This window comes from Ostrinia furnacalis, unplaced genomic scaffold (assembly GCF_004193835.3).
Source record: "Ostrinia furnacalis isolate ACB-3 unplaced genomic scaffold, ASM419383v2 OfSCF4626, whole genome shotgun sequence".
In the NCBI taxonomy this organism is placed as follows: domain Eukaryota; kingdom Metazoa; phylum Arthropoda; class Insecta; order Lepidoptera; family Crambidae; genus Ostrinia; species Ostrinia furnacalis.
The window spans coordinates 23,736-35,506 of NW_021134865.1; the positions used below are offsets into that span (position 1 = coordinate 23,736).

The following is an 11,771-nucleotide window of genomic DNA, read 5'->3' on the forward strand; positions in this document are numbered from 1 at the left end:
TGAGTATATCGTCACCGTCGTGGCAGAATTAAATAACTGACACTTTTGGCAAANTATGTTGGAGAACAACAAAGGCCATCTCGTGGTCATGTCGTCCATGGCTGGGCTGATGGGCCTCCGCAACATCGTGCCTTACTGCGGTACCAAGTTCGCCGTCCGGGGCATCATGGAGGCACTGGCTATGGAGCTGCACGAGGATAAGACTAGGGCTTCGGACGGGGTAAGTTTCAACTGCTGGCAGTTCCTATCCTCAGTCTCTTGCCGGCCATAGGCCTCCATTCGATATTAGCCTCCAGCTTCGCAAGTCATAAAGTCTTGCGTCTCTAAACTACTTGTAGTTTTTTTATATAGCTATGAGTAATGAATATGAGTGAGACGAAGAGAAGTTACTTAGTTTGCATGCTCTACATAAGCCTCCATCATTGTCCGGCCGTTTGGTGTAGTGGTTTGAAACGGACTACTATTCCGGAGGTAGCGGGTTCGATTCCCGCACAGTACAAACATTTGTCGAAGGATATTTATTTATTATTATTATAGAACCGATTAAAATCATGGTCACCTAGATCAATAGCTTTAAAGATCTTTGCTATTCCGAGTATGATTTGCAAAGTATTTAGTAACTACTTACCTAGACAATAATTTGTCCTCGAGTTCGAAAAGTGTTCGAGTGTCACAGAGCTCATATTTTGTCTAATCTGTGACCTGCAAACTATTTTCCTTGTTACTTCGCCATAATGTCTCAACAAATCTTTTCTATTCCCCAGATCAAGTTCACCACAATCTACCCTACCATGGTGAACACGGGTCTGTGCCACAACCCCCGAGCTCGTTTCGCCAAGCTCAATATGGTGGAGAAGGAATTCGCTGCCGATCTGATTGTGGACGCCATCAGGAGGGAACTGACAGAGATCTCCGTTCCTACTGATCTCTATTACGCTAATAGGGTGAGTGTGAAAGTTATAGGTTGGTCTTGGAATAACAATAAGTTTGGCGATTTGCATGTTAAGTGTGATAGAAAGTGTAGTTGTAAATTTCTTAAAAAAATGTTTTTTTTTTCAGTTCATCTTCCGTTTGCTGCCCTACAAGGCTGGTCTGGCCATGAATGACTTCGTCGCCACTGGCCTGGATCCTCACGACTAGATCCTGAAGCTAGTTTAGATATAAATAAAATGACAAACTGACAGTTACCTATTATTAATCTAGATTAAATACCTAGTTGTCCGGCTGGTATCACTGTAGAAACTAGGGTATTTTGTACTGAGTATATGTGTGTGTATTTGTGTTTTTTAGGTCGTGAAATAACCTAAACTCTTATAAAACAGTAGAGCACTTAAACAATAAAAAACAGATAACTAATTACTAGCTTGTAAAAATATTACAAATCTGGTTACCATCTAATCAAATCATATGTAATAATAATATCTACTGCCAAAGATCGTAAGTTACTCCTGTGATAGAAATGTAAGTAATCCTACTACCTACCTATAAAATAGGGTGTTATCATGGATGCATTTTAATTTTGTATCTTGTTTTTGATATAAAATATTTAGTACGACTATGTTTATGTAGGTGATAATACTTTTTCAACATTGAAACAGTTTATTCAAGTTTTTATAAGTTATAAAATAAATTATATTGTAAAAAGGCGTAGTTTTATTAACCTTCACTTTATCCGCTACAGTTTCATACTTACATAATATTATTTTACAATTAATTACTATTATCGTAAGTTGGTAAACTAATTAACGCTTATCTCTAAATTCAAGGCTAATCCGACAACATAAGAATGCTAGATGCATGTTATCCACATAATTATTTACATGTTTGATATCACTTATTTAATAAATAGGTGGATAGTTAAAGTTAAAATAAATAAATAGGTGGACGCGAACACGCGATATGACCCTATTTAAATTTCATTAGCGATGGATTATGAAATGAAAATGACGTTTCACCGACTTCAATTAAAACTTTAGATTATCTTATTCAGGACCGTAAGTCCTTGGGCTTAGGATTCAAAGTTTTCAGGAAAGCAAGGGCGTGACGCCTGGATGGAAGACACTGGCCGAATGCTTCTAACAACAATGGTTCTTGTTCTACAGCATCTCTGAAATAAAACAATACAATATACAAAAGTAACGAAAAATCTTCATCTTCCTTCAGTCAGTTTAATCGACAATAGCCGAAGGATGATGTGTCGGACTGGCTGACACGAGATCCAAGGAACATGGGTTCGAAGCCCCCGCCGCTCGGTTCTCCTGGTGAACCCACTGGCCACCCAAGAATAATTAGCTTACCACGAGGGGTTAATGGGACTATTAGTAATTTTTGCAATACAAATAATAATCCATCATATCCTGGCTGGTAAGTAACTGGTTAAATTACAAACCCAATAATAAAGAACGAATGTAATTGTACCCACTTGTAGTCTTCAGGAGATACTCGTCCGTCCTTGTCGACGTCCATCTTCCTGAGGACCAGCTCAACCAGATCCCGTACACCTTCGTCGGGATCTTCGTCTCCTGGCTGTTTGAGGAGGGAGTTCCTGAAAAAAACCACAGTGGATTTGGTAACGGCAAAAGTTACCAGGGTTTTTGATATTCTCACTCAAGGAGTGTCAACGTGACTCCATTAATTGCTAGATGTTCTCCATCTACCGGTCAGCGATTTGTACCTTAAGAATCTTAATAGGCAGATGGATCACCTGATGGTAAGTAATTACCGTCGCCCAATAGTATAGGGCTAGTAATCAGATAAAATTTGTTGTACATGGCGTTCAAATTCCTATCTTTCCTGTTGCAAAGAAACCTAGCTTCCACAGGCTAGGAATCTGCGATACTCACTTCAGCAGCACGAACATCTCATCCCTGGTAATATATCCATCAGCATTCAGGTCGTACACAGCGAAGCAGTGGTTCCTCCGCTCCTCCTCAGTCCCTCTTAGTAGTACGCTCAGCCCGCGCACCCACGCTTCAAACTTCAGGGCGCCCTCCCCACCACTCGCCCCGCGGTCCCATGTGATCCATATTCTTTCCAAGATGGCCTCCTCCGTGATCATGTCGAAGGTGTTGTGCATCACATCGCGGAAAGTGCCTTGGTCTATACCCTGAAACAAAAACAGACTCAAAATAGGTCACAGAAAGTCTATAATATAAAAATGAATCGCAAAATGTGTTGGTAGGCGTATAACTTGTTGAAGTCCAAGGATGGTTTTTACGGCGAGAAAAATTGGAATAGTTTCCGGGAAAACCCTAAAAACAGCCCTTTTTCACGCGGGCAAAGCCGCGGGCGGAAAGCTAGTTCTAATAAAAATTGTGTCACAGGCTTACAGCTTGCCCCAGTTTAGTAGCACCTAAGTAAAACTAATTTGGCAAAAATAGAAAACTTTGACGATAGCATTGAAGAGTTCCACCTGACTAGGGTGGCGTATCCATTTTCTTTCAGATACTACAGAAAAAGCGGGAAGAGCCTGGATGCACGCAGCGCAGGACAGGTCGTTATGGAAATTCTTGCGGGAGGCCTTGTGCCTTATTGTCTAGCGTGGACGTCAATTGGCTGCAACGAAACGAACGAACCTTCAGTTTATTACTAGTTCCTATTACCTATTTCCCATAGTATCCCGAAGACAAATAGATCGAAACTTTCTGACACGAGCAGTGTCATACTGTCATGAACAAAACCTATTAGCATCATTGCCCAAAATAATTACGTATCAGTGCCCTAATACGAGTGTGCCGTGTCGTGATGCGGTGTTTCAAATTCCCCATTTCAAGTTTTATCAGCGATTATTCCCTTCATTTTGTTTATGCGCTTTGGAAATATCGTACTGGGTCAGTTAGAGCTGTTCCCTGTGTCATTTAGTAGGGACGTCCCGATGTTGTCCCATAAAGAAAAGTAGTGTAAATTTTTATGGAATTGTCCCAATTTCATATTTATGATACGATTTGATTAAATTATTTATTTCAGATCTAATTTGTTTATTAGGTAGGTATAGTCATGATTGATAAACCGAACTAGTGAACTCTCGGCATCGCATCAAATCTCAGAAATGATTATTGTTTGTCACCACTGAACGTTCTGAACGAGTTTTTGTCTTCATAGCTGCAATGTCCCAATTTGTAGTATGTACCTACCGTCCCATTAACATTTCCGTCCCACCTGTCCGTTACGTAACCGCACTAGCAACGCAATATATCACCAGCCAACTCATATCTTCGCTCGCGTGCGTTCGCATCATGTTGGGAACATATTTGAAGGCATCCATTCTAATCTTTCCAGGGACAATCAATATAAATACGTATACATAATACTTTCTTTGGATCGCTGCGGAGCGATGCGAATGTAGCGAACGCTTGATTTATTGTCGTTTTTCCACGTTTCTTTTCCGTGACATGTTCGCGTAGCTTCCACAAATTCATACGAAAGAAATGTATAACACTGGTCAACACATGTTTTTTTTCCTTTAATTTTTTTTCTGTTACTGGGTATTTCTATGGCCCTGATTATGAAAAAAATATTGGGAGATCGCCAACAGCTTTACTTTTTAAAATATAGAGCTTTATTATTTTGACAAATAATACGAAAAATTATACATTGTGCTAATAAAATTTCAATTGAACACTAGCAAATGATATTTTATATAATTTCCTTGAATAGGCAAGTTTGAGTAGATCTCGTTGCAAACTGCAGCAATGGTCTGCCATTCATATATGAGCACCACGCCCCTGATAACCTTCTTCCATTGTCAGAAAATTCCAATGAAAACTTTTATCCTGCTCCTCACTAAAATCACCCACATTTTGTGGAAATCGATGTTAATGCGAGTACATGAAGTGTATTTTTATGCCCATGTTGCACCCTAGCTCTTGCAAGTTGGATAGCATGCTCTCAACAATCTCTTTTTGCTTAGGAAATTACTTATAACCAAAAAAAATCATTTTAAGCTTAGGACTGGACTTCACTCATTGATTTCTTAAAATTACGATCATTCACCAGTTGCCTAATGTGAGTCCCATCAAAAATCACCAGCTTTTAAGTTTTCTGTGCTTAATCCTGAAAAATTGCGTGAAAGAAAATTAAAGGGTCAATTTCCCAAACACATTTTTTGAGCGGCGTAGCTGAAAATCATATGTTTTTTATGACATAGAACTTTGATTTTTTTTTACACGAAAATATACAGAGGTTCCATTTTGAGGACAACATTATTAATGAGTATTTTCTTTTACAAATTCGACAAAAAATAATTGAACTAAGCGTTTCTAATTTTGGTGCAGTGTCCACATCCTTAATTTCTTACAATATGTAATTTTTTAGCTGAGGATCAAAACAGAACTTAGGGAAAAAGTATATTTTTGGATTATACAATCTATCTATTATCTAAGATTACCAAATTAAGCAAGTTTCCCAAATAACTGTGATTAAGTCACGTCCTTAAGTTTTGTCCGCGAAAAATTTATGATTTTGGTGTCAATAATGAAATAGCTCGTCAACAAAAAAATTAAAACCGACGCCAACAATCACTTAAAAGTAGAAAATAAGTACGTCGTTATTTATTTATTAGGACAATATACCATGATTATTATTTTTGGAGTCGGTGCTGGTAAATTTAAAACCATTTCTTGAGCTTGGCACTAAGATATGACCGACTGACAGCATATTTTCTAATTTTGGTGCTTTAATATAAATTTTGGTGTTCTCTTAATTTTGGTGTAAGGAAAATCTAAAAAACTACTGGACAAAATTTAATGTCTTAATCATTTTAGAAACAGTATAAGTTTCCAATAAATTTGATCTATAATTAAAGAATAAAAATACACAAATAACAATTTCCACCAAAATTAGGCAAAAATATGCACTTGTTGAAATTCACCCTAAAACATTCGTCACTTTTGTCAAGCGCCTTCACAAACTGTTTCAAGATGCCGAGCCTAATATAAAGTGGTGGAAGTACGGTGATACGGTCTTGGCTAACTAAAGGCACGTTTATAAAATTGTTTGTATCAACTTTAGCTGAAGAGCTAAAAGTTGTGTGTGCGGGAAGCCGTACTGGTCAAATTTTTTGTAACCAATGCTATTGTTTGTTACGACTATTCCAGAGACACATGGAACGGGAATTTTGTGTAGCCCCCTTGTGGGCCTAAAAGATGTTACCTATTCTCAGAACACAAATGACTCATTTGTGGGCTTGATTACTTAATTTCAAATATTTATATATTAAAGTGTCGATGTTACGCAGTTTTCATCAAGTCCGATAGAGGTTTTCGATGTTTTTCAAATATTATATTTACCACAAACATAGCAGAAACCATCTGGATTAAGCACACAACATTTTCATACCGAAGCAATATCGAAAACACCAACAAAAATTTTTTTTTGTCTAATTAATTCAAAAATCTAAGTAAAAATATTAAATGAGGGTAGATAGCTATAACTTAAAAACAAAAGCTGTTGGAAAAAAACTGTTGCCACATTTAAAAAATATGCGTCAATTTGAGATAGAAACAGAAAAAAAAACACAGGAAACAAACAATTTTATTTTTTTTGTTGACCAGAGTAATATGACTTGTATACAGGGTGTTAGGTAAATGGGGTTATAAGCCGACACTAGCCCATGTTAACATCATATAAATGGTATGGTAAAGTCAGAAATTTATACAGGGTGTTAGGTAAATGGGTATATGTAATGTAATAATTAAAATGATGATATCAAATTTCTGACTTCACCATACCATTTATATGCCCATGTTAACATGGGCCAGTGTCGGCTCATATACCCATTTACATAACACCCTGTATACTTAGTTATAGAACAGTGTAGCACCTGAGTAGGTTCATGCGGTAGTAGAGCGGTGCGAATGATTTTTTATGGTTTTAGTGACCTGTGACGTAACATAGTTCTCACGTTATTGTACAAGACATCTGAATCTGAAGTTTATTTCTTTCGCACTACCACTACTGCAAAAATCTTACATAGTTATGTGCTTTGCCTATATGCCTGTACCAAACATAATTTAATCATATTGAAAACCCCCCCAAGTCAATGGACAATACGAGTTTCCATCAGCCATTTTTACAAATTACAATTATGACTAAACTGAAGCATGAATGGGAACATTAAGTTTCAAGGCAACAAAAGGAAAATAGGCGCTGGTAATGTTACCATTTAAAGTTTTTTTATAGTCGACTCCAAACATGTTATTGTTCAGAAAACTAATTTAAAGTGAATCAGTAATTTCCTTACCGTAATATAAATCTAGGCATACCGTTCACGTCATGTAAAGATTATACCTAAGGTAGTTTTTGTAATAGCTCATTTTATGGGTCTCGGAGCGATATTATGAAAGTATTGTGTTGCCAACAAGGCTCATAAAACGTATACTTTTAAGGCTCCGTCGGAAACAGCACGAATCTGCATAGAACTTGTTTTATATTGGTTTAGAAAACTGTGAAATTAACTTCGCTATGCAATGGTTCTAAGCTGAAGCTGATGGTGCAAGGTTATACCGTGACATGCTGTTATATTTTCAGTACCTACGAGTATCTACGAGTAGTTACAAGAATGTAGTAGGAGCAAGAATTTAGAAATATGACGACGTAATAAAATACAAGTATCTAAACAGAAAACTTTCCTCTTCGAAATACGTAGTTCGTAGGTAGTACTGGTAGGTTAATTTTAACATCCTTATAAAAATGAGAACTTGGAAACTTACATCGACTTTCGCGGGCGGTTGTCCTATGGCGGTGGGCGGCAAGATCCCCTGGGCGGCCGTCACCAGCCGCCGGTACATCGCGTACAGAGCCTCCAGTTCATGCCTGCGCAGTAATTAATTATTTATTTTTATTTATTTAATAGGACAACTAATAATATTATTATAATATATTTAGACAATATTGTGCACATTTATATTTCGAATTAAATTAACTTCCACAAATAGTGGACAAAAAGTTCTGTTTTGTATTCTCCTGTTTTGTAATCACTACCTGTAAATGACCATATAAATTCTTTATTTCCACCACAACATTACATTACATTACATATAAATGAATGACGGTGTATGTAGTGAGGAGATTCAAATGTAGATACTTTCATAGTAAGCCACTATAATAGCTGTAGGTATGTATAATCATGTTCGACTTCAGTAATTTATTTTGTAAGGTGTCAAAGTTTGTAAGTTTTCAGCACATTGTTCGATGACAAACCAAGGGTCGAAGTAAAAGTATAAAGTGTTTCTTCTACAATTCACGTGCAAGATAAAGTAATAACCGTGCTTGTACACGAATTTTAAAACTTTAAACTTTCGGTAAGGCGACTCGGATACTTGTTTTTACTATAAATGTGTGTATAGTATCACTGCTGACGATTTCTTAAACGAGTATTTATCATTTTCATAAAATGTAGAGTTTGTAGAATCACAACTATGTATTTCAACTAGTTTTTGTTTTCATTAATTAAAGTCCCTTATTTACTCGTAATAAATATAACATCAATTTCTTCATTTCATATAAATAATCCACAAAACTAATCCACCTTCTTATCACAACTCGTTCCCAACCGAACTTACTTGGTGAAATGCGTGTTCCTATACAAAGTGTCTAGCGTTTTTTCCTTGAGCTTTTTGTTAGTCATGTCGACAGGCGCGCGAGGCCGCCTCGGTAGCACTGCCGCCCGCCCAAACCTGTGGCTTCGGATCTTCCCCATAATAAAATCCTAAGCGGTAGGCTATTGCCGTTTTAAATCTTTATCTCTTGGTAGCAGAAATATGCTACCACATTTTAAACTTTAGCGAGATAACATAACGTTCAAAACCACTGATATTTTTTTTTGTCTAGACCAAAAAAAATATCAGGGATTAACCAACCTGAAGCTACCGGTAACATAAAGTTCGTATACGCTAGCATTATTAGTTTTACTGTGGTACGAATCGTACGACGTTGCTTAGGAAGATCAAATAGTTCGTATTAATGCAAAGCCTCCATCTTGCCAAGGGTCACTGCATCTTTTTGGGAGGTCCAAAGTGAAGAAGCTACCTATTTACGAAGTACTCGTAGATGCTCAATATTGTGAAGACTACTTGATATATTTCTATTGTGTCACCATAATAGCATTGCTGTCAGCCTTTTGAAAATGCTTTTTATAATGCCAAAGAAACGTTTAATAAAATTCTGTTCAGTCATTTAGTACTGTACAAAACCGAAAGCATTGGCATAGGCAGTGGCAGTGATCGAAAAAGCTCTTGTCAGAAATGTTGACTCTACATTTTAAAGTATTATTAATAATAGTGTGATGTAAAGTTGTTAGTTCAACTAAGTATGAAGAAAAATCGTGGATTTGCTGTTATTTGTGTGAATAAACAAGAAAATGGAAAAACTAAATCTTGTAAGCTATGTTCTTTATTTTACGGTGGGTCAAAATTTTCCTGATTTTCCAAATTCTAAAACTACATAATAATGGTAAGATAGAAATGTCTCTCACATTTTTGTAAAAAGTGTAGGTATTCTAGACCCAAAATTCACCACAGCTTTGATATCAGCACAGTGAAAGACACGGATGCCATGCATGTTACTGCGCTTGCTGTTGTATTCAGTTGCTTCAAAGTTATTTGTGATTCTACACAGCTACCTAAATGTTTTTTTTTTTGCTTTTGCCTTTTATATTACTTCTCCAGTTCCTTCACTGGTTGGGTTTCATTGGAGGCGAAGCTGAAGAGGATGGATATACCTACAGGAGTTTCAGTGATGGGAAAGAGAGGTGGGTTCGTCCAGTTTCTCCATTTCCTTAGTCTACTTACTTGTTAAATTTAGAAGTCCTAGCCAGCATATCAAAGACCTTCTGCGGAGGCCTGGCCCCTGGGACCACGGGCTTCGGCTTGGGTCTGTGCTTGGCCGGTTCTGCGGCCGGCTGGGCTCGACGCTCCATGGCGTTGCGTCCAGCACTTAGGAAAAGACGGACGCCACGCAACGCTATGGCGCTCGCTGCCATACTCAGCTGCTTGTCGGTTGCCATGGCCTGTAGAAAAAGAGTTTCAGAAATAGCTGTACCAAATTTTTATTTGGCTTCTGAAACCAACCAATAAGTGCATTAGAACTTCGAGAATATAATTCTTCGGACGACGAAGACTTGTTTAGGTAGTTTGATGGGGAGCCATTGCTAGGCTTGGAGTGCTCTTGCTGGAAATTAAAGCTTGGTAAAAATGTTCAGCGTTGAATACTTCAAAAACTTAAATGAACATAATTACATATATCTACTAGCGAAACCATTTATATACGAGTACTTAGGTACCTACTTTATAAACAGCAATATAAGAAGTAGTAGTAGGAAGTAGTGCTGGTAAAATTCATAAACCTTAGGTTATGGTTGTAGCGATACATTCTTGGATAAATCCTTTAAAAAGGTGGATGTTTAAATAAGGTTATTCTAGCCTATAATCTGGTGCCCTACATAATTTTGAATCCAAGTTAATCAGCTGAAACTGGTGCACGGTGTAGGCAGTCATTATTTCAGAAACTTGGCAATTAGCCGATGGTTAGACACAAGTTATCGAGCTGCTAATCGACGTTAGGCCAGGTGGTGCGAGGTACGAGGAGAATACAAAGTTCATTAAGTTTCCACACTAATTAGTTTTGTGAGCGCTATCGCGATACGTCAAGAAAAGTTTTTCTTATCCACAAATTATTAATTGTCCCGTTAACCCCTCCAGCTACTGTGCGCTTCTTAGGGAACTAAATAAATGCCTACTGCCGTTTAAAGGACAGGTAAGTCGATTTTGTGGTGCATTTGTCCCACCCAGAGATAGTTTGAAATTTTGACAACACGATCTATATCACCGATCATTTATAAATCTAGCGGTCGCCCGCCCGCGGCTTCGCAGTCGTACGCGTGGTGTTAGTTATTTGCGGGTGCATCTCTACTTACCCCTAAGGGGTTAAAACAGGGGGTCTGTTTTATCCCCTTAGGGGTAGACTTTCGTAAAATCCTACACCCTTTAAGGAACCTTCCTGCCAAATTTCAAGTTTGTAGGTGTTATAGGTTCTGAGATTTCGTGATTAGGTAATTAGTGTGTGGTATTTCGCTTTTTAACTACAATACTTAGATGTAGGTAATCTTCTTTTAGTGAGTTCTACCGTAACTAGCCTCCAAGCATCTGTTATATTATGAGTTTTGGAAGTTGGTGAGACGTTCACGCAATGTGGGGGCCCGTAAACAGCCCACGTTATTGGTTAAGTGCATGCTGAAGATGTTAATCAGGGAATTTATGGCGTCTCAGATGTCATAAACTGTTTGAAATTATACACAGCTATTTAAAATCTAATGGATATGGTAATCACCCCTGCACGACCAAAAATTTACAAATTGTCAATATAGTAAGTCCCCCCTAAAGTCAAGTTATTTTAATATCTCGGCTAAAACTTTTCGTTTTCAATTAGAACTTTTTTGTTTTCAATTTAAACTTTTTGTTTAGTTTTCATAGTTTTTCGTTCGTGAAATAGTAACTCACAAATTAAATTGTGAAATATTTTTCAAAATTGGAAAAATTGCTGAAATTCTTACTCATGCTTCCCTCATTATGTAATGAGGATCATTTCGATTTTTAGCTGTGAATGCAGATTTATAGGGCTAAGAAATCCTTAATACACAGTGCAAAAATTTTTGTTCTACGACAAAAATTGACGAAGTTATGGCCAAATTACTAAAAAAGTTCACTGACCGCCCGGCGCGGGGACGATGACGTCATTATATCCGATCCGAACGCTGCCGGCGTACTGCGTGGATA

The 11,771-nt window shown here is 37.5% G+C and overlaps 2 protein-coding genes across 2 annotated transcripts; one reads left to right on the top strand and one right to left on the bottom strand.

Moving 5' to 3' along the window:
- Positions 1–55: 55 nt before the first annotated feature.
- On the top strand, positions 56–1,526 carry LOC114359714 (epidermal retinol dehydrogenase 2-like). The gene is made up of 3 exons (XM_028314199.1): positions 56–220; positions 765–944; positions 1,060–1,526. The coding sequence occupies exons 1-3, from the start codon at positions 56–58 to the stop codon at positions 1,138–1,140; spliced, it is 426 nt and encodes a 141-aa protein (XP_028170000.1). The 3' UTR covers positions 1,141–1,526.
- Positions 1,527–1,945: 419 nt separating this feature from the next.
- LOC114359716 (EF-hand calcium-binding domain-containing protein 1-like) lies at positions 1,946–10,003 on the bottom strand. Its single transcript, XM_028314200.1, has 5 exons — positions 9,789–10,003; positions 7,710–7,812; positions 2,844–3,106; positions 2,423–2,545; positions 1,946–2,107 (listed from the first exon to the last, which is right to left on the bottom strand). The coding sequence occupies exons 1-5, from the start codon at positions 10,001–10,003 to the stop codon at positions 1,987–1,989; spliced, it is 825 nt and encodes a 274-aa protein (XP_028170001.1). The 3' UTR covers positions 1,946–1,986.
- Positions 10,004–11,771: the final 1,768 nt, after the last annotated feature.